General features: G+C 33.4%; 1 protein-coding gene across 1 annotated transcript in view; it reads left to right on the forward strand.

Annotated features, from left to right (window-relative positions):
* The window catches only part of MAGT1 (magnesium transporter 1), a 43,148-nt gene extending 20,631 nt beyond the window's left edge, over positions 1 to 22,517 (forward strand). Inside the window, exons 4-10 of the mRNA XM_006910201.2 lie at positions 10,765 to 10,905; positions 11,393 to 11,533; positions 12,340 to 12,429; positions 13,049 to 13,112; positions 16,746 to 16,820; positions 19,178 to 19,268; positions 20,425 to 22,517. Coding sequence (XP_006910263.1) covers positions 10,765 to 10,905; positions 11,393 to 11,533; positions 12,340 to 12,429; positions 13,049 to 13,112; positions 16,746 to 16,820; positions 19,178 to 19,268; positions 20,425 to 20,440 — 618 coding nt within the window. The 3' untranslated portion in view covers positions 20,441 to 22,517. The remainder of the gene's footprint in view (positions 1 to 10,764; positions 10,906 to 11,392; positions 11,534 to 12,339; positions 12,430 to 13,048; positions 13,113 to 16,745; positions 16,821 to 19,177; positions 19,269 to 20,424) is intronic.
* The last annotated feature ends 1,788 nt before the right edge of the window (positions 22,518 to 24,305 follow it).

The raw sequence follows: 24,305 nt of genomic DNA on the forward strand, positions 1-24,305 counted from the left end.
TAAACCTGTGTTTTGAACTCTGCATCTGTTAGATTACTTGACTCCATTACATCTGGATCTCTGTTCTGTTCTCTCATATGGTTTCTGCTTCTTTGTTTTTCCCACTTTGGCTGCCTTTCCATGTCTGTTTCTATGTACTAAGCAAAGCTCTTAAGTCTCCTGGCCTTATTAGTGTGGATTTGTGAAGTAGGTGTCCAGTCCTGAGAGGGGTTCAGTTACAGGCGAAGTTTAACCCAAGCCTGTGTCCCGTTGGGGCCACCTGTTAAGATTCAGCAAGCAATCCACAGATGCTTTGCTTATAGTTGCCTCAAAAGGCTACACCAGAGACTGAGGCCAGCTGCCTCCAGTGTGAGTCTAGGCACTACTCAGCAAGGACTACCTGACTCGCTGAGGATATACATAGATGTGGCTTGGGTGGGGCCATGAGTTGGAGGAGGTGGAGTTTTAGGGAATCCTCTGGGTGGAGCGACCTGTGTTATCCAGTTTGATGATGTCACGGCTACGGTGGTGCTGTGTCCAGAGCACTGGTAGGGGAGAGGGCTCAGCAGGGAACAATGGATACTGCCAGCACTTCTATAAAGTGTTAATCTTGCTTCAGCCCTCACTCTGACTATGTCTCCCTATAAGTCCTTGGTGCCCCCTGTGCACAGCGGAATTGGCACTACAGAATTAGCACTGGTCATCAGAGTAAGCAGATGCGTCACTGCAGAAATCCACTCGTGGACGCAGCCCCTTTAAGAGGATTCAGCCACTGCCATTGCCTCCATCTCATTCAGCAGCTCAAAATCAGGCAGCCCCACATCCTCTCCCTGTCCTACCTTGTGCTGTTGCAGCGTGCTTTTTTGGATTTCTTCATAGTTGTATGGCTTATTCATCTAGATCCCAGGAGATCTTTCCTTACTGCTCCTCCTTGTTTCCGTCACAACTTTGATTTGGTCCCCAGAGGGGTGAACAGAGCCTCTATCATCTATGCCATTTTTTTTTCCTCTCATGAATTTTTATTTTTACTTATGTCTTTAAAGATTTCACCATGTTTTAATTCTTTTTTTTTTTTTACTTTTTGAAAACTTAATTAATTAATTTTTTTATGGCGACATTGGTTAACGAAATCCAGTAAGTTTCAGGTGTACAATTTAACACTAAGACATACATATATTTACACTGCGTGTTCACCTCTCACAGTTAGATTTCTTTCTGTCACCACATATTTGACCCCCTTTACCCTGTCTACCTCCCACATCCTTTCCCACCCCACTAGTAAACCACTAGTCTATAGTCCATGTTCATGAGTCTCCATTTGTTTGTCCTGCTCATATGTTGCTTTTAGGTTTATATCCCACATATAAATGATGTCATGTGATTTACAACATTTTCTATCTGGCTTATTTCACTTAGCATGATTTTCTCAAGGTCCTTCCATGTTGTTGCAAATGGTAGTATTGTATCTCTTCTTATGTCTAGGGTAAATATCCAGTAGAGGGATTACTAGATCATATGATAGATCAATTCTTAGTTTTATGAGGAACCTCCATACTGTTTTTTATAGTGGCTGTACCAATTTGCAGTCCCACCAGCAGTGGATGAGGGTTCCTTTTTCTTTGCATCCTCTCCAACATTTGTTATCACTTGTCCTGTTCATAATAGTTATACTAACCAGTGTGATATGGTATCTCATTGTGGTTTTGATTTGCATTTCTCTAATAGTGAGTGATGTTGAGCATCTTTTCAAATGTTTGTTGGCCATTTGTATGTCCTCTAGGGCGAAGTATCTGTTCAGGCCCTCTTCCCATTTTCTGATCGAATCATTTTTTGGTTGATGTTATTGAGTTGTATGAGTTCTTTGTATATTTTGGGTATTAGGCCCTTATTGGAGGTGTTGCTTGCAAATATCTTCTCCCTTTAGGATGGTTGTGTCTTTACTTTGTTGATGGTTTCTTTTGCTGTGCAGAAGTTTTTGAGTTTGATGTAGTCCCATTTATTTATTTTTGCTTTTACTTCCCTTGCTTTTGAGTTCAAATTCATAAAATCCTCTTTAAGCCCAAGGTCCATGAGTTAGTTCCTGTGTTTTCTTCTATGCAATGTATAGTTTTAGGTTGTATATTCAGGTCCTTAATCCATTTTGAGTTAATTTTGGTGTGTGGTGATAGATAACAGTCTAGTTTCATTCTTTTACTGGTGGCTGTCCTGTTTTCTCAGCACCATTTATTGAAGAGGCTTTCCTTTCTCCACTGTATGTTTTTGACTCTTTTGTCAAAAATTATATGCCCATATAATGAGTTTACTGCTGGGCTCTTGATTCTGTTCCACTGGTCCATGTGTCTGTTTTTCTGCCAATACCATGCTGTTTTGATTACTACCTTTTGTGATTTTAATTGAGCATTTTATATGATTGCATTTTTTCTCTTAGCACATTGGTTTTATCAGTAGTTGACCTAGAATTTGAAGTATCCTTTGACAGCTAATCCGATTTCAATTCAGATAACACTATCCTACTTCATGGAAAGTGTGAATAACTTGTAATAATAAATTACATCATTTCTGTCATTCATTTCACTTATATATAAGCATGCATAAGCATACACACAGAATTGAATACATTGTTGGTATTATTTTGAACAGACTATTATGTGTTAGATTAAGAATAAGAAAAACAAAAGTTTTTATTTTACTTTGACTTACTCTTTCTTCAGTACTCTCCGTTTTTGTGGATCTGAGTTTCTGACCTTATTTTCCTTCCCTCTAAAGATCTTCTTTTAACATTTCTTGCAAGAAATTCTTTTAATTTTTGTTTGTCTGAGAAAGTCTTTATTTCTTCTTCACTTTTGAAGAATAATTTCACAGGGTACAGTATTCTAAGTTTATGGTGTTTTTTTTCTTTCAACATTTTAAATATTTCACCCCACTCTCTTCTTGCTTGCATAGTTTCTGAAGAGAAGTTGGATTTAATTCTTATTTTTCTTGTATAGGTAAGATGTCATATTTTTCTAGCTTCTTTCATAGATTTTTTTTTATCTTTGATTTTCTGTAACTTAAAATTATTTGCCTAGATATATTTTTATTGGCATTTATCCTGCTTGATGTTCTCCGAGCTTTCTGGGTCTGTGATTTGGAGTCTGATGTTAATTTGGGGAAATTCTCAGTCGTTACTATTTTAAATATTTCTTTTCACTCTTCTCCTTCTGGTCTTTCCATTACGTGTATGTTACACTTTTTGTAGTTGGCTCATGCTCCTTAGGTATTCTGTTCTTTTTTTAGATTTTATTCTCTTTGCTTTTTGGTTTTTGAAGATTCTATTGATACATCCTCTAGCTTAGAGAGTCTTTCCTCAGCTGTGTCCAGTGTACTAATAAGCCCATCAAAGGCATTACTCATTTCTGTTAGGTGTTTTTCACCTCTGGCATTTCTTTTTGGTTCTTTCTTAGGATTTCCATTTCTCTGCTTACACTGCCCATCTTGTTTTTGCATACTGTCTATCCTTAGAGCCATTAGCATAGTAATCAGATTTTTTTAAATTCCCAGTCTGATAATTCCAATATCCCTGCCTTGTGTAGTTCTGATACTTGCACTGTGTCTTAAAATTATGTTTTTTCGACTTTTGATATGCTTTGTAATTTTTCTTCATAGCCAGACATTATGTGCTGGGTAAAAGGAACTGTTGTAAATTGGCCTTTAGTAATGTACTGGTGAGGTGGGAGGGGAATCTTTTGTAGGTCCTATGATTAGGTCTCAGTCTTTTAGTGAGCTTCTGGACTGTTGAACTTCTCAAGAGTTTCTCAGTTTTCTTTTCTCCCCCTCAGGGGACAGGATGGCTGGAGTGAGCTAGAGTTGGGTATTTCCTTTCTTCTAGGTCAGTTAGGTTCTGACAATACCCCAGCAGGTTAGGCTCTGGTTATCCAGTTTTCACCAAGGGCAGGCCTTGTTAAGAAAAACAGAGTGCTCTGAGGCAGAGGTCCCTAATTCCTCTAGGCCACAGACCGGTAGAGTCTGGTCCGTGGGCCAGTTAGGAACGGGGCTGCACAGCAGGACAAGAGCAGCTGGCTAGGGAGTGAAGCTTCATCTGTATTTTCAGCTGCTCCCTAGCGCTAGCATCACTGCCTCAGCTCCACCTCATTATCCAGCATTAGATTCTCATAGGAGCACTGGTCCCTGGTGCTAAAAAGGTTGGGGACCACTGCTCTGGGGTATTTCAAAATGGTTTGTTTTCTCCTCCCTCTGCTGGAAGAATGAGGGGATTTTTCTTCAATATTTACTGTGAGAATCTAGTCAAGCTCCTGAGGTAAATATCACAATATTGTTGCCCCTTCCCCCATGTCTGTTTGCCCCTGGGGTTTTTAACTCAGAGTTGTCCACACTGAGCCTACAGCAATTCATCAGTTAGAGATCAGGTTTTCTTCCTCTGGCATTGGTTCCCGAGGCAATTTCCATTTGGTGGGTGTCTGCTCAGATAAGCTGTGACTTCCCGTTTTTGTCTGTCTCTCCAGTCTTGAAGGTAGTCATTTGCCCTGTGTTCTCCCCTCTCTTAGGGATCCAAGAAGAATTGTTGATTTTTCAGTTTGTTCAGCTTTTTGCTTGTTGTTACAATGGAGTGGCAACTTCCAAGTTCTTTACATGCACAAACAGAAATCGTAACATTCAACTATATTTTTAAGTTCAGTCTCTGTAATAGTTCTTTCCCCATTCACATATAAGGAGGCATAGAGTCAATGAGTAGATTCAAAGACATAGATTCAGTTTTGTCTGTTGATACATGTATCTAACTCCTTGTATATTTGGGCATGTTATACTCAATTATAATTGTATAAAATGTGAAAGGAAAGTTTCAGGTATAACTTCTTGCTGTACATCTTTACATGAATGACTGACCTACCAATCCAAAAACTCATTATGTCCCAAATGAAACTTCTGTCTCTTCTACTTCCATTCAAACCTGTCCTCTTGTGTTCTGTATCATTAGTGATACTTCTTCATCTTCTACAACATACATCATAGTGATACTTGCTTTACATTCCAAGACCCTTATGTTCTCTCATTTGAACTAATGCAGTAGCCTTTTAACTGTTTCACGTACTATCCATATAGCACGCTCTCCCTATTGCCTACTATAACAATTCCCAGAGTTTTTTCTAGAGGGTGTTAATAAGAATACTTGGGGAAATTAAATATAATTAAACAAAGTTAAATTTTATTTTTTACCTTAAGGTATCAGGAACTATGAAGGGTCTGAGGTTTTACTCTATTTGCAAGGTAACAAGTTAGCCTGCCACAGTTTCATAAATGCTGGCAAAAGGCATGACACTCCTGTGTTAGAGTTAAAGGACTTTATTACTCATAACAACAATAGTATCCAAAATATCAGCACTTTCTTACACCAGTTCTCCAACCCCTACTTCCCATAGTACAATGCAAAGAGGGCCAGTGGGTTGCATTATGGAAGAGGAACTCCAAGCTTTAGAAACCCAGATCTTCTATAAAGGGTAGTAAGCATGCATGCTCTTTGCTTTGGAGGGAGACTCTGTATCTTCTAAGGCTATACAAACATTTTTGAGAAGATCACCCAGAACAAAGGCAGTCATGCAGAAACACCAGAAACCCATGGAAAATTGTCTCCCAACACAGGACTTCACATAGACTTTACCATGCTGATATGTGTTACACCTTCCATTCCAGTGGTAGACTGTCATATGCAGAATTTCCCAAATTTATTAGACAAATTAATGGGGCATTTTGGCTGGATTCTGTGAAATACGCTTTTGGAAATAGTAGTATAAAAACTAAAGTCAAAATTCCTTAGTCCTCCTCACTACCTGCACTGTTCTCCAAACACATAACCACCTTTTTTCATAATTGTATTATGTCCTGCACTATCTTGTTTCAGCGTTGTTGATTGTTTCCTATAAAATATCCGTTCTCCCTTGCTCCCTTTCTTTCCCCTCTCAAAATTCTGCTTACTCTGTAAGCCTCATTTCAGATTTTCCCTTGAAGCCTTTTCAGATCCTTCAGATGAACAGTGAGTCACCCCTTTTCGTGCGTTGTCACACTACTTCCCTTGTATTTCTATTATACATGTATATATTCACATTCTGTCTTATAGTAGAATTAGCCCTATAGTTGTGAGATAATCCCTCTAAGAATATAGCTATCACTGCTAAGCACATAATGGATGTTCAGTAAATGTCGAACAAATATCTTAATGTTTTCATTTTACAGTATATCATTGTCCTAGTCATGTTTCAGTTTCACACAGCTCCATATATCAAAATCAGTACATTTATAAAGCATGATTCAACCTAAAATGTTAGTGTACTTAGGCTTTATTAGACCAAAGGAAATACTTTGTCACATTTAAGAAATTACTTTCTCATTCTCTGCTGTTCATAGTGGGATTGTGTTGGAAACTAAAAAGTATAATTCCATGTATTTTAACAAGATCTATATAAAGAATTTCTGTTAGTAATTTGTACAAATACAAAACCAATTTTCTTCCGTATCAAATAGTTTTTAATATCAATGCCCACTTTAGAGCTATAGTGAAAGTTAATGGTATAAGGATGATAATGTGTCCAACTGTGGAAGAAATTCAAGTCCTTCTCCAAATAACAGTGTCATATGCCACAACATATAAAAGCTAACCATGGATGAAAAGCGATACCTACCAAAAATAGTAAATCATTGGCTCATTAAAGTCCAAGGATTTTTAAAGCCTATGAGATATAAATTTTTTTAATTGTGGGAAAATATAAATGTACTATCTTAATATTCTTAAATGTACAGTACAGTAGTGTTAAGTACATTTATATTGTTGTACAACCAATCTCCAGAACTCTTTATCTTGTAAAACTGAAACTCTGCACACTAAATAATGCTTATGCCCTCTTCCTTCAGCCCCTGGCAGTTATCATTCTACTTTCTGTCTCTATCATTTTGACTACTTATAGGTACCTTACATAAGTGGACTCATACAGTGTTTGTATTTTTGTGATTGGCTCATTTCACCTAGCATAATGTTCTCAGAGTTCATCCATGTTGTGGCATGTGTCAAAATTTTTCTTCCTTTTTAAGGCCGAATTACGTTGCACTGTATGTATATACACCATTTTATTTATCCATTCTTATGTTGGTGGACACTTGGGTTGCTTTCACCTTTTGGCTATTGTGAATAATACTGCTGTGAACAAAGATGTATAAATATATCTTTGAGACCCTGCTTTCAGTTCTTTTTGATATACCCAGAAATGGAATTCCTAGATCATATGGTAGTTCTATATTTAATATTTTTTTAGGAACCTCCATACCGTTTAACATAGTGGCTGCACCATTTAACATTCCCACCAACACTGCACAGAGATTCCAAATTCTCTGCATCCTCACCAACACTTACTTTCTGGTTTTTGCTTTTTTTTAAATAGTAGTCAACGTAATGGGTGTGAGATGATATCTCATTGTGTTTTCAATTTGTGTTATCCTAATGATTAGTGATGTAGAACATCTTTTCATGTGTTTACTGGCCATTTGTATATCTCTTTTGGAGAAATGTCTATTCATATCCTTTACCCAGTTTTAAATCAGTTTTGCTGTTGATTATATCTTTAGCTTGAAGTATTTTTAAAGAACTTATTTAGTATAAAGATGTTATATTAGTAATCATGAAAATACAAATTACAATTCCAGTGATATACAATATTTACCCATTATGTCAATTTTTGGCAAGAATGTGGAGAAACATAATTTCCTACATAGATGGGTAGAAGTATAAATTGTTACAGCTACTTTGGAGGGCAAGTGGGCTCTATCCATTTTGATTTTAAATGTTTCTGCCCTATGATCTAACAATTCCATTTCTATAGAAATGCTCTCACAGGTATACAAGGAGATATGTACATAGCTGTTCATTGTAACATTGTTTTTAATTGGAAAAAAACCCTTTAAGTCTACCAATAGCATAATTAATAAAATATGAGTGAGGTTGATATATATGTACTGTCACGGATAGATCTAACATGGTTGAATAAAAAAAGCAAATTGCAGAATGATACAATTGATCTGATACCATTTGTGTTAAAGCAGAGAGCAATATTATGTTTTCTGTGAAGATATATATATACACACACACACACACACACATATACACACACGTACATACATACATATATGTATATATATGTACGTATGTGTGTATGTATATGAATAAATTCAGAAAGATCTAGAAATGGTAATAGTGGCTGCATGGATGGACTGGGGTTGGTCCTTACAACCCTGTAATTTTTTTCATTTCATAAGGGAAATGGATTCATGTGTTACCTGGTATTTTTAAACACATTTTAAAAAGAAATTCAAAGTGATATAGCTAAACAAATATGAAGAGTTTGGCCTAAAGTTTGAGAAGCAGTTTGGTGGAGTGAGCGCTGTGTTCTTAGCTTTGCAGACCCAGAAATTGAATTTTAACAGTGTAGCCAGAATTTATCTAGCTCCGAAGAGTTTGTGCACACTCACCAAACCATAAAAATTCATGGATGTTGGTAACCAAGGGGCTAATCTATTAATTCATTAATTCATATTATACTGCCAGGGAGACTAAAATAATCATATCTACTAATCAGTATACCCTATCCCATTATGAGAAAATCTAAAAGATTATTGTTAGAAGTGTTTTATTGTGAGTATAGAATTAGAGCAAGGGAGTTAGATTATTATATTGGCTGTTTTTAAATTATAGTCATTTTATACAAGCCAGTGTCCATTATAGGGTTACCTGCTGAGGAGACCTAAAGGCTTGCATCTGATGGTTAGCATCTTTTCCTTGGACGTAGTCAGATTTTTTTGTATTTCCACAAGTACGGTTATATCACGTCAGAAAGATGTAATACAAATGAGTTAGTCAGTTTCTTTACCTTAGCAACTCCAATGCTGTCTTCTTAAGCATACCGTGGTCTTATCATAGAGAATAGAGAAATGTGATGTTTATCAGTAAACATTTATGAACCTTTTAGAATTGACATTTTGTATTGGCTTTTTTTTAAATTTCAGAGTTTTTAATGTAATATTTTGTAGCATGGTTAAATATTTTTTCTTTTATTTAATTTTTCAATTACAGTTGACCCTGAGTATCATTTTATATTGGTTTCAGGTGTACAGCATAGTGGTTAGACATTTCTATAATTTATGAAGTGATTCCCTTGATAAGTCTAGTACTCTATGGCATCATACATAGTTATTACCATATTACTGTTTTCTTTATGCTGTACTTTACATCCCCGTGACTATTTTGTAACTATCAGTTTGTTCTTAATCCTTTCTCTTTTTTCACCTAGCCCCTCAATCCCCCATCCCATCCATCAACCATCAATTTGTTCTCTGTATCTACGAGTCCATTTCTGTTTTGTTTGTTTATTTTGTTCTTAGATTCCACATATAAGTGAAGTCGTATGGTATTTGTCATTTTCTGTCTGACTTCTTTTACTTAGCATAGTTTCCTCTAGGTCTGTTTATGTTGTTGCAAATGGTAAGATTTCATTCTTATGGTCAGGTAATATTCCATTATATATTTCTACCACATCTTTATCCAATTGTCCATTGATGGACACTTAGGCTGCTTCCATATCTTGGCTGTTGTAAATAATGTGGGTTCTATGTGCACTTGAAAAGAATGTATATGCTGTTGCTTTGGGATGAAATGCTCTAAAAATAGCTGTTAAATCCATCTGGTCTAATGTGTCATTTAAGGCTTGTGTTTCCTTGTCGATTTTCTGTCTGGAAGATCTGTCCATTGATTGATAACAATGAGGTCTTAAAGTCACCTTCTATGACTATATTACTGTTAATCTCTTCCTTTAGCCCATCAATATTTGCTTTATATATGTAAGTGCTCCTGTGTTGAGTGCATAACTATTTACAAGGGTTGTATCCTGTTGGATTGATCCCTTTATCATTATTAAATGTCCTTCTTTGTCTTATTATAGTCTTTGTTTTAAAGTCTATTTTGTCTGATATAAATATTGCTACCCTTGCTTTTTTGTTTTCATTTGCATAACATACTTTTTTCCATCTCTTTACTTTTAGTCTATGTGTCTTTTGATCTGAAATGGGTCTCATGTAGGCAACATATATATAGGTCTTATTTTCTTATCCACTCAGCTACCCTATGTTTTTTCATTGGGGAATTTAATCCATTTACATTTAAAGTGATTATAGATAGGTATATAGTTATTGCCATCTTATTATTCATATTTGTCTTCTTTTTTTTCCCCTTCTTCTTGAAGTCTTTTTAACATTTCTCGTAATACTGGTATGATGATAATGAACTCCTTTAGCTTTTTCTTGTCTGGAATTGTATTGGGTTTCATTGCAGTTTTAGAGCACTATCTTATCCTGATCTAGTTTCCTCCAAATTGAGAGTATACTTTATTTGGAGCTTGCCTCAGTTACATAAGACGATTTTAATTCTCATAAATGCATTCTTTTTTTCATTAGCTCTGAACAGATTAAAATGTTGACAGTATGGGAGATTTTCTATCCTAAAGGACTAAAATGTAGGTTTATTAGTTAAGACATTATACACTTTATAAGTACAGTGTATAATTAAGATTACAGGCAGCTTTAGGTTTGAATCCTGGCTCCACCATTTACCACTTTCCTTAGGCAAATCACTTAACCTACCTAAACATGGGCTTTCTCATCTTTACAAAATGCCTAATTTTCAAGATAAAAATTTACCGTTAAGATTATTTTCTTGATAACTTACATTTTCATGGACTACTTTTTATTCAGCTAAACATGAATTCAGCTCCAACTTTCATCAACTTTCCTGCAAAAGGGAAACCTAAACGGGGTGATACATATGAGTTACAGGTGCGTGGTTTTTCAGCTGAGCAGATCGCCCGGTGGATTGCTGACAGAACTGATGTCAATGTAAGTTTCCCTGCTTTGTAGAAAGTTACTTTGCCATTATCCCTTTTGAATCTTACAGAGAGGTCCTAATTGGTCTTGTCCCCATATCACTGAGATGATAATAGTTGGATAGTCCCTTTATAAGTAACATATAACAGAATCATTGTGCTGAAAGAGTGCGATTATAAAACATCCTCTATTGCCTTATTGAATTCAGCGTGGAAACCACTCTTTTGACTTTATTAAGTCCAGGGACTCTTTAGTTGTACTTGGCAAATATTTCTTAATCTAAAAGATGTTACGTTGTGGTTAAACAGAATATTGTACCTATTCCATCCTGATTTTAGGATACATCGTAGACTCTTTTGATTAGGATGAAAATAAAAAGTATGATTTTTTTCCTGAAAGTAATCATCACACTGATTTTGGTTGCTTTCATTTCAAATTATTTTGACCTATATAATTAATTAATAAATTTCATACTTTAAAATGTTTTTCTCTCCATTAGATTAGAGTAATCAGACCCCCAAATTACGCTGGTCCTCTTATGTTGGGATTGCTTTTGGCTGTTATTGGTGGACTTGTGTATCTTCGAAGAAGCAATATGGAATTTCTCTTTAATAAAACTGGATGGGCTTTTGCAGCTTTGGTGAGTGAATTTTAGAAGAAAATTGTTTGAATAAAACTCCTAATATTGTGAAGTAGCATTTTGTTTATTTCTTAATAGTGGAAAAGGATTTTATATATTTTTTTTATTTTTTGCCTTAAAATCAGTTTGTTTCTTCCATTATCTCATTAGCATGGCCAGACCTTGGAGGATCTAATTGTACCCAGTTTTTGTTCAACCTAAATATAGATTGTCATCCCTATGAAAATCTGCAGTTCTTTTGAAAATATTCTTGTAAAAGACTTTTCAGTATTCAATTTTGAAACTTGTGTCAGCTTATTTATAATTTTAAAATTTTTAAATAATTTTCCTTTCAAAGTAAATATTATTGATTCTTGTGATCCTTGTAGTGAAATATAAGCCTTAATCAAGAAATCGCTCATATAGAGAATATAAAACTGAAAGCAACAAATGAACAAGACAAAATCTCATACACACAGGGAGGAGTTGAGGGGTTAGCAGGGGGGAAGAGGAAGGGGGGAAGGGGGATAAGGGTAGAGAGGGTCAAATATACGGCTATGGAAGGAGATTTGACTTTGGGTGGTGAACATACAATGCAATATACAGATGATGTATTATTGAATTGTATACTTGAAACCTATGTTATTTTATTAACCAATGTCACCCCAGTAAATTTAAATAAAAAAAGAAATCATTTATCTGAAAAAAATTGTTCTTCATGTATTGTTTAAGCACGTGCACTTTTCATATACCTACCACGTTAATCAAGGTGGGGATGGACAGCTTCACCATGTTATGTGAGTATTTCATTATTTTTTGTTTCCCAGTGTTTTGTGCTTGCTATGACATCTGGTCAAATGTGGAATCATATAAGAGGACCACCGTATGCTCATAAGAATCCCCACACAGGACATGTGGTAAGAGAAGTCCAGGATTCCTTTCCATTGTATACCAAAGTTAATCTTAATGATTATCCTGTGAGACCAGTGCCAGTATATGAAGGAATTAGATTTAGTTTTGAATTTTCAATCTTTCTATTAACGAGCTTCAACTTTTGAAAACAAGATTCAGTTCTCTTAAAGCTGAGAAGTTCCTTATCCCATCTGGTGAGTCCTTTTGACTAACCAGGCTAAGAATGAAAGTTAGCCTTCAGCTAAATATATTAATCATGTACTTGTATATCTACTGTTTCTAGGCATTGTGCTAGGCGTTATTAAATATAGTAATAAACAAAGACATAGCCTCTGTCTTCATGGAGTTTACATTATTGTACCTTATGGTCTTATACTCAGAAATACTAGTTTTCTCATATACTCTGTTGTTGAAAAAATAATGTAACTACAGTGAAGAGACAAAAACACAGAAATAGCTTTTATTTTAGCCAAATTTATTTACTGATGACTACCACAGACCCAATGCTTACATATATAAGGTGAATTAATAATTCATAGGGTTTGAAAATTGCCCATTTTAGAATTAGGATGCCAAAATTTAATGTATATTTAAAGATTTAATTCCGTCTTTTTTCCTCCCCAGAATTATATCCATGGAAGCAGCCAAGCCCAGTTTGTAGCTGAAACACACATTGTTCTTCTGTTTAGTATCCTCTCTATAATAAGTCCTTGGTGCTGTGTTTTAATTTATTTTATTTAATTAATTTTTTGTTGTTGTTCTAGTATTCTCTCTATATTTGGTTGAGGCTGCTCTCTTATGCAAGTCATAATATCTTTGGAATCATATTACTATGTTATCTATCTTAATCAGCTAAAGACCACCAGAGACAAACCTGCAGTCTGATAAAGCCAGGTTTATTGGATCTTGCTACAAAGGAGATTGCATATCAGAGAAACCAAGGCACATATCTTACCTAAGGAAAGACAGAGTTGTTCTAGGATTTGGGGGAAGGGTGGGGGTTAGGTGTAATGTAAATAAAGCAGTGTTTTGATAAGCTAAAAGCAAAACCAGGCTAAGTATAAAGGGGTCAGCATCAGTTCTGGACTATGAAATGGACAGGGTTCTGTTTCCTGGAAACTACAAACTTTAGATAAATGTGGGATTTTGTCTTGAGAAACTCCTTATTTGAAGCTCTGTACTTTGGTTGTAAATTGAGGCTGTTTAGAAATTGTAAATTGAGTGTCTTAGATCCTTCCAGTCAAGAATGGAATGTCTAATTGAGCAAGTCTCTGATTTTAGAGAAGGGTATTCTTCATTGAGTAAGAAAACAATAGTTTTAAGTATAAAGAAAAATCAAAATCCCTGGAAACACCACCTTTAGTAAATGTGCATATCTTTCCCCATTTTATTTTACTATGTCAGTGATTTAATAGAGATATTTTAAGGGGAACATTCTGAAAAAAATTAAGCTTTTGGTTTCAATTGAAGGACATTTGGGAAAATATTTTCTGAAAACAATGTTCTTATATAATATCAAAAATAAATTTACTGCTTAAAATTCAGCCTGGAGTCAGGAGACTTAATCTATTCAGCCATGGAATGGTGAGCTGAAAAGATTAATAATAAACACCTATTCCCTATGATAAGAAAGAAAATTGCAAGAAAAATATTACCCAAACCTTATTTTTTTTTCAAATTCTAATATTTATTTTTATTTAATTTATTTAAACTAAAAAACAAAAAACAGTTCACCCATTTCTCCCACTTCCCACTCTTACCTTAGGCAACCACCAATCTGTCCACTATATCTGTGAGCTTGGTTCTTTATATACATATATTTAGATTTCACATTTAAGAGAGAGCATATGGTATTTGTATTTCTCTGTCTGACCTATTTAAAATTATTTAAAAGTTTAAGTTGAAAATGTTTATAGCTTAGTGAATTAATTTATTATACCTTGGAAAATTTTCAGTTTCTGGAAATGGTCTTAATTGTACTTTGAAATTGAACAGTGGAGCAAAAGGACAGTTAAAATTGTAACATGTTAATTGATTGATTTGTAAATTGTTGGTTATTTAGCTTTGTCCTAAATTTTTAAATATAATTATACAAGTTTAAAAAATGGGAATTTTCTTCCTTCTTCCTTCTGCCTAAAGGTTAAACATTAGATTAAGGTTTCACATACATTTAGAACAGATTTTAAGCCTGTTGGAATATAGGATTTCTTGTAAATGTGGTTAATAGGATGCAAAATAGAAATATTTTTCAAGGTGATTTTTTTCCCTATTTTGTTTTTGCTTTTTTCATAGTGGTTGGGAAGATAATATTTTCTGAGCAATTATTTTGCCAAATGCTATGAATGCATGATTTATCTACAGAGCTTATAGTACTGGGACAAACGGACACATGTACCAATTACAAGGAAGCACCTTAAGTACTGTGCACTCAGTATGGTCATAATTAATAAAGCTATTTAACTTTGTTAGAGGTAGGGAACTTTACAGAAGACTTAAAACCCCCTTTTATTAGGGGACACAATGCCTAAAGACTCAAAACTCAAAGTTTGATAAGAATTTTGATAGAAATGTTGATAAGAATTAATATAATGAAATTATTACTAAGTAGTTATGATTTTGGAAAATATCTACATATTTACCATTTTTTAATACTGTTTAATACAATTTTTTAATACTGTTTAATACAATTTACTGAGAGATTTATAAAGTAAACTAGATGATAAATTGTCTTATCTAAGCAACTTTTAATACAAATTAGTAGTTGATAGATGGTCATGGTGATAGGGAGCACAGCATAGGGAATGCAGTTAGCATTAAGATAATGGCTAGGTGGAGAGCCAGAGGAAAGAAAAAGCAATTAGGGGGATCATTTTATAAACTATATAAATGTCTAACCAGTGCACTGTATACTTGAAACTAATAAAATAAATTTAAAAAATAATGACACCAAAAATTATATTTTAAACTTTTTTTATTTGAAATATTGTATCCATGCAAAAAAGTTCACAATTTATAAGTATACAGTTTGATGAATTTTCACAAAAGGAACACAACTGTGTAACCATCCCAGAGCATCAGTAAATTAATACACATGGAATTGCATCATAGCTCTTGATAGGTGAGAACAGCACACAAAAACCTTGGTGGTATGTTAGGAGATGGAAACCTCATTCAAAGAAAAAGCACACAGACCATGATACAGAAACAAACCGTTCCAAAAGCAAGTCTCAGCCTTTAATCAGAGTACCCTGTAACCAAAGCCTATAGAAATAATCAATTTTTACATGTACCTAGATATAAAGGATCTCAATACGAAAAAAATAATCTCTGGAGAAAAAGACTTGGCTAAGCAACTAAAAACATGATGAATGGGCATCATCCCTAATAAGAGGCTATTGAAGAGAGAGAGAGTGCAAGATGGTAATGAAGGGATGAATAGACAAATTATAGAGCCAATTATAAATTCAGGCCTTATCTGAACACTATATTTCCCTTTCTGTTTAATTATACCCACATGTGGTAGCATACGTTGTGCATGTATGTATGCATAATTAATTTGGGCATTTTTACCTGCTGTTTGTGTTCACCAAACTGCAGGGTGAATCTCTCTTTTCTACTAGAATACATTCTATTTGCTTTAAAATTTGATTTTGCTTATTTTAGCATTCAACCCATACCACGTGTTACCTATTTGCTTGAGTAGGTCTATTTTCTATTTACATAGCTTCTATATTAAGCTGAATAAAAGTGAGCTTTTGGCATGTGGGATTTTCTTTTTTTATTAGATAAGGATGAAATTAGATAGTTTAGTAATTTGTACTTTAAAAGTTAATTGTTGAAATTCTGGAGAATTTTTCAGAAGTTATTTTTCAAATAAAAATTTGTTGCTATTCTTGCTAAATGGTGCCTATTTCAAGTGTGTGCTTTTTTGGAGGATGGTCGAAATATTCAAAATGTCTATTTAATATTTTTAAATGTATATGAGGTTGGAACAAAAGTTGGAAGACTGTCCAGGAAGATTATTTCAAAGTACAATATCATGAAAACTCACTTCATCTATAAGTTATACTGAGACATTTGTTTAAAATGTCAATTTTTATTTGTACAAATGAAGTAATTTTCCCACCTTAGTATTTTTTATTATATCTTTATAGTAAATAATTGTCATGCTATATAGATACAAGCTTATTTAAAGTGTTTTGTAGTTAAAAGTTGTAGTTTCATATATTCATTTTAAATTTTTTAATGAAAGATTAGGAATAGTACAGTGTGGTATGTCTTTTGTGTCTGTGTGAATTTCTCCTTAAACAATTTTTCTAAGATGGTGGGGTTACCTTAGGGATGGTGCTTTTATGTGAAGCTGCTACATCTGACATGGATCTTGGAAAACGAAAGAGTAAGTCATATCATATGCCAAAATTTAACAATTCTTCCTTCAATACAGAAAAAAAGAATGTATTCTTAATCACTTCCCCCCCTTGGTTATAAGTATGTTATTTTACTTCTTTACTATTATAAAAGCAATATGTGCTAATTGTAGAAAACATGGGGGAAAATAGGAGTATGACACATTTGGGGGTAGAGTTACCCATTCCATCATTATAAAAACTAATAATTTTAATATTGTAATATAGTTCTTTCCATTTGCAAAAACATCTTTAAAACTGTAGTATAAAATTTTGAATTTTGTACTCCCTTTTGAACTGGAGTTAAATAATTCACTAATAAATATTTTCCTCTACATAATTTTAAATTTGTACTCTATACTGTTATTTACTTAATCGTTCTGATTTTAAGCATTTAACTTTTTTCTAACTTTCATTATAATAAATAGTTCTTTAGTGACTATCATAGTATATTAAGCTATCCTCATTTCATATTAATTTCTTAGACTCCTAGAAATAGAATGGCTGTGTGGTCCTGTGTATGAGTATTTTCAGTTCTCTTGATGTTTTAAACTGATGATGCCAAATTTTTTCCCCAAATGTCATTAATAATTTAGATTTCTACTAGTAATATTTATGAACACTTGTTTCACTGTAACTTTATCAGCAATAGGTAACCTCATTCATTAAAAATGTGTGTGTGTGTTGTCTAATCAGATAAGGGGTAAATCTTATTTTGTATTTCTTTGGTTATTAGTGAAGTTGAATATTTTCCTAAATGTTTATTAGCAGTGTTGTGCTTTTTCTTCTGTGAAATATCTTTTTATCTTTTGCCATTTATCTGTTAGAGTCTTAGTCCTTTTTCTATTGGTTTGTATGGACTTTTTATGTATTAGAATATTCACACATTGGTATTTGTTACAAAGAAATGCTAACAATGTAATTTTATTTTACTTATATGAAATCTGTATAAGTCAGAGTTTTCCTTTGATGATTAAAAAGTTAAATGTCATCAAAATTAACCTAGCTAAATATATTTACTTTTTCTTGTAGAAAAAAGGATGATGACATTGGATTTCAAATTTGGGAGATATTTATTTTGCTGAATTAAAATGAAATTTTACATATTAGAAAAACATAACACGTATCAGTTTTTTGTTCAGTCAATATACATCGTTTAATTGTCTGACTTTAAAAATTACCTATTTCAGTATTCATGATTAGGGTACTACACTGTTGGCATGAATTTAAATTGTAAAATATTTTGGTGACATAGTGAAATAATCACAATCTGATCTACTTCTAAGATTCTAACCTAATGAAATAATCACAAATAATAAACATTCCTTTAGCGCTTACTATGTACCAGGAACTGCCCTATTTTTAGATATGTGAAAAAAGTAGAATACAAATGTATACAGAGTGATACTGTATAAATACTTTATGTGTACATTTAATTAGGAAAAAAACTTCTACAACGAGCATGTATTAATATTCGGAAAAAATATTTTTAATGTTTACATTTTAGCCTCTAATCATATTGTGTGGAAATTAAAAAAGGGGAAAGAATTGTTCCCTAAATAAAATAAAACTAAAATTTACTTTTAGTATTGACCAATAAGTATGTTACACTAGCACTTACATTGCTGTAGCACACATGCTTTCCAACATCCCTGCCTTTATACTTCTTAGTCTTAGTCCAGGGACTCAAAGAGTCTCAAGTTATGGACATCATCTTTGAACGTTGTAGGGTCAGTATCTAGAGTTAAAGTCATTAACTGCTATGCTAAACCAGAGCATATGAGATTAATGGAGAAAGCTATGAATTTAGGGCCAAGAATTGTGTTTTTTTCCCTCCATTATTCAAATGAGGAATCCGTGTTTAATGAGTTCCTCATATAGACAGTGAAGTTACCTATGCATGAATAAAATACTTTCAAATGAGGCTGTCACTATGATGTCATCAGATATCTTTAAGTCAATATTTATCAATAAAACATTAAGGCCACTTTTAAGGATTTGAAAGAAGTTTAATAAGTGATTGAATGATTTTCTTGCCAGTAGTAAAAGTGTTTCTAACACTGAATTCTTGACTGTCATGGCTTTAAATGGAATTCATTATTTCATACAATTAAATTAACACAACTCTGTAAATGAAGCTACCCTTTTGTAATGGAATAAATTAAAGGAGAAGACAGACTCTTGAATATATAAGAATGAGGATAAAAATTGTTGGTTGGCAAATTGAGATTTACCAGTTAATTATAGTCCTTGTTTTTCACTCTTGGACTAAAATTTATGCCCTGGTCCTTTATTACACTTAACATGCTAATACTAATCATTTTACTCTCCTTTTGTTTTTCTGCAGTAATGTGTGTAGCTGGTATTGGACTTGTTGTATTATTCTTCAGTTGGATGCTTTCTATTTTCAGATCTAAATATCATGGATATCCATATAGGTATGATTGCTTCATATTTATATAGCGATGGCCTATATTTATAATGATTACAGTTGATGTTGCTTTATAATATTTTCTTTTCTTTTTTTGCTTTACCTCTAGACTATTCTAGCTTCTAAAGTAAAGAAATAGGCTTTGATTCCATTTAGGCATGTTGCACATAAAAATTAATATAAGATAATAATGGTATAATGGACAATAAATAGTATGTGATTTCTCAGGAACATCTTTCAGAGTTATTCTGACATCACCCTTTTCTCACTTCTACTTTTAAAGGCTCTTTAGATGGCACAAACATAATGTCTGATTAAAATCCAGTTTGTAGAGAGTATAACAAAGTTTAAGAAGGTCTGATTGGCTTGAAATGTTTGTAGAAATCTCTAAGGCTCAAAGAGGAAATTATTCTCCTGGTTATAAGTTTTTGATTTTACTCTGTTAATAGCCAAGAGAAATGTACCTACGTAATGGAGGATGTTGTGAGTTAGTTTTATAACCTGAGTAACAGTTACTATAATTCCTATTCTTTTACTATAATGTTGTCCTGTTGTATAAAGGGTTATGAACACTAACAGTAAAGTATGTCAGGTAATATTTTTGAGACACAAATTCATTTTTCATATTTTTAACAAGTTTTCAGTAGATAATTTTGAATATCTCCCTAGCTGATTTATTACATTGTGACATTCCTAGATGTCTTTTGATCAATGAACAACATAAATTAATCTTTTTTTGCATTTTTTTCTTGCAAATTTATTTAAGACCAAAACCTACTAAAACTTTGATTCTTGACATAATCTTCCAAATTTATACTTTTATTCTTCTGTGTAAGTATATTTTAAAATATTTTCTCCTTTGTAGAATACTAACTGAGATGCAAGGATAATGTTGCTGAGACTTCTGTTACTTTTTGATCACTGTGATTGAGTCAATTTTTAATTGGTGTTTGTCTTCAGGAGATATTTTAACTCGAAGTTACATCTATTTCCTTTTTTCCTAAGACTACTTAGTCTCTCTGGGTTTCTTTTTGTTATTGATACTCCAAGTTTATTATACATGCACCCAAGCACTCTGTGATCTGTTAAAATCAAGTATTTATTTCAAGTAAAGCCTACTTTTCTTTCAGAGAGTAATAGATTGATATATATTTTTGTTTCAGCTTTCTGATGAGCTAAAAGGATTACAGAGATATAGACACTGGATTAACAGAAGCCGAAAAATGAAAAAGTTGTGTGTGTGAAAAGAAGAATACAATTTGTGTATTTTGTATTACCTCTTTTTTTCAAGTGGTTTAAATAGTTAATCATTTAACCAAAGAAGATGTGTAGTGCCTTAACAGCAATTTCCTGTCAAAATCATGAAGTATTTGTATACAATTCTCTTTATCTTCAGTTCCTAGTGAACTTTATGGAACATTTAATTTAGTAGTATTAAATATAATATAAAAATTTAAAAACTACTTCAGTTTAATTAGAACAAGATTCAAAACTGCTTTAATTAATTTCTGGCCATCTGATTTTTTTATTATCTTATCCAGAGGTGGGGGGAGGACAGTTCCGACCAGGTGTTCCTGCATATGCCTGTTACAGATCAATTGAATCAGGAATCCATTCTTAGCTTTTCCATTTTGCATGGATATGTATACGTTGCACATCTTACCTTTTGAATAGAGAAATCATATGTGCTGTGTGGTCTAATGCAGGTGGAACACCATTCTTCAGAGTACACGTCTAGCCTTTAAAAAAAAAGACTAGCCAATCCTCCTCCTCCTCCATCTTTCCTACTGATATACAATGCTAGCTATGCTTCTTGGTAGCTGTGGATGTTAAAAAGTATCTCAACACAGGATTATCATTTCTGCATGAGTGGTAATTACCTTGTATTTAGGAAGATTTCAGGTTCTGTCGTCTCTCTAGTTTTATTTAAGGCAGACCATTTTATAATAAAAATGTAGCTTAGTGATAAAATCAGTGTAACTTAAAAATGCTCTAAAATGTTTCTGCAAATTAGAGATTGTCGCTTATTTCATTTGCACCTAAGAGAAAAAGATAGGTTCATCTGGTTAAGTTGATTTCTGTATTACGGTTACGACATATTTCATTAACCTTTGTGTTTAGGAAAAGGACCTTCCCTAGATTGGGAAAAGAAAATCATGAAGTTATTGCCTATCATTAGAAAGTAAATGTTTCTCAAAAGCTATTCTATTATTTTAGCCTTCATTCTCTCACTTTAAGTGGAGAAACAAAATAAACATTTGAATAGGTTTTGTTTCAGTTTTGTCTTTTTATTCTGTCAATGGAAATAACCTTTGTTGTTTTATATATGCAAATAACCTAAATATATACTAACCAAATTTCTGTGAAGAATGAAAGTTGATGGTTATCATCAAATCTAGCTATAACCTCCTCCATAGTTATGAAGAGTATCCTGAAATGCCACTATTAGGAAATACAAGAACTGTGATTGTGAAAAAAAAATTAAGAAAGTATTGCATTAAAATAATACTGTGACTGCCTGCTACTATTTACCATCTAATAACTCTTCCATGTGATCTAGAAATTTGCAGAAAGAAATGGATATAATTGTCTAAAAAGAAATGTTTTATGTGAGTTTTTTTGTTTTGGTTTGGTTTTTGGTTTTGTTTTTTGTTTTTTGCTTGTTTTTGTTATTAGGTTTGGTAGATGGGGGGATACAGTTGACTTTTTACTCTTTGATGGAGCCACTTTTTGTTAATTACTCCGTGTAAATTGTGATTCTGGATTCCTTATCTGCTATTCTTGTACTTGTCTCAGGCCAAATAAATTCATGCTGTCATTCTTATGAGACTTGTATGAAGATACTCTGATTTGTATGGACTGACCAGGGGAATACTACTGCCATGTAATCTGTATAGCTCCAGATAATTTGCCATGAGCATTGAAAGAATGACAGTTTTGTTTTGTTTTGTTTTGCATTTGTTTTTGTCTCCCTTAAGAGCACATTTTTCTTCTGTAAGGAGAAAAGTTGCATTCTGGCTAAAATCTATAAAAAGCAAATTTACTACACTTAGAATAGTGTTACCTTTGTGGAAATTTTGAAATTAGCTTTCATACAAAGTGCCTTAAGTAGACTCTTACTTTTCTAGTAATTGTTTGAATATTATTTGTTATGCATTTTAAAATACTATTCAAAATGATGCATTATAGTGGCAAAGATAACCAAATATCTGGCTGTTCGCTTTTTGACCATATCAATAAACTTTTTCAATCTAAATTCTGAGTTTTTGATTAACATCTAAAGAGGGGTGAATTTAAAACACTAAACTAGAATCGTAATATTGAGATATTCCATTTCGAAATTATAGTTAAATTTCTTATTGTCCTAATGACAGTCAATTTGATAGGCCAGTTTCCTTAAGTATTTTTAGATTAAGACATATTCTTCCAGAATTCCATGTTATCCTTCATTAATGCTGTGACCCATTAGATTAGGCAAAACAGCCAAGATAAGTAGATGAATGGCTGTTTTCAATGATTGATTTTGCTTTTGTCCCAGTCAGTGAACACTGTGACTATGTAATTCCCTTTTGGTATTAAATAATTGATTTGAAACAGTTACCCCGACAGATTATCAAGTTAATTGAGACAGGACAACAGTACATTTGCAACATGGAATAGAAACACTGTACTGGAAGTAGAGCTTTGGCTTTTAAATAGCTTTTAGTCCTTACTCTGTTTCTGTCTAGGTATGTGACCATAGGCAAGTCACGTGAACCTCTCTGGACCTGTTTCTTTGTTCTAATGTGAGTGTAGTGGACTAAATCACCTCCGTGGTCCTGCCAGGACCACTGTTCTATGATGCAAAATATTAAAAATGTGTTTAAATTTTGAATAGATATCATTTGTGATATTCAGGTTTGGTGTCGAATTAAATAATTGAAACGTAGGATGTTTTGCAGTCAGATTTCTGAGGAAGCCATGAAATTCTTGTGGAGGCCATTATAGTTGCAAATTGTTTAATAGGCTTTGAAATACATTTTAGCAAGGATCCACTTGGAACCAATATGTTAATATCAGATCTTGATTTAAATGAGTTCTGCTCAGTTGTAAGCATGGATGAGATCAACGACTATAATAGTATGCTAATATTATAGAAAGTTAAAGCTAAAGGGACTTTAATACCATTTAATCAGCCCCTTCATTTTGACTGCGAAAGAAAACCTGCCCCAAAGAAGTGAAGTAATTTATAACAAATTACTCCAAGGAAATGCCTACCAGTTTCCCATTTTACTGCAAATTCCCTATGGAATAGGTTTCACTTGGAGCTACAAATTACTCCCTGGAGACATGGAAACCATAGTTAATCTACGCTGATTGCTTCCTGACATTTAAATTGCTGGGAGAGTTTCCTAATGAGCGAGGTATTATACCAGAGGGGCTGATGCAGCTTTCAGAAGAAGGGTGGAATTTCTGGAATGACTCCCTTTAATCTGTGAAAGTGGAATTTAGGCGGGGAGAAAGAAAGGTTTTTATTTAGAAGGGAAGTGGGGACAATAGCCAGGAATTTTTTATCTGTACATTCCTTTCTGTGTTCTCAACTTTTCCTAGGTGTAATTAGGAGACAAAATACCAATGACTGTCAATCATAAGAGAAATGCAAATCGAAACCGCAATGAGATACCACCCCACACCCATTAGGATGGCTACTATTAAAAAAAAAAACAGGAAAGAAGTGTTGGCAAGGATATAGAGAAATTGGAACCCTTGTATGGTTCGGTGGTGGGAGTGTAAAATGGTACAGTCACTATGGAAAATAGTATGACGATTCCTCAAAAAATTAGAAATTACCATATGATCCAGCAATTCCATTTCTGGATACATATCCAAAAGAATTAGAAGGAGAATCTCAAAGAGACTTATATACCGATGTTCAAGGCAGCATTATTCGCAATAGCCAAAATGTAGAGCAATCAAATGTTCATTGATGGGTGAACAGAAAAACAATGTGGTAATACATACCATAGAATATTATTCAGCCTTAAAAAAAGGAAATTCTGGCATG

The sequence above is a fragment of the Pteropus alecto genome, unplaced genomic scaffold, assembly GCF_000325575.1.
Source record: "Pteropus alecto unplaced genomic scaffold, ASM32557v1 scaffold374, whole genome shotgun sequence".
Classification (NCBI taxonomy): Eukaryota; Metazoa; Chordata; class Mammalia; order Chiroptera; family Pteropodidae; genus Pteropus; species Pteropus alecto.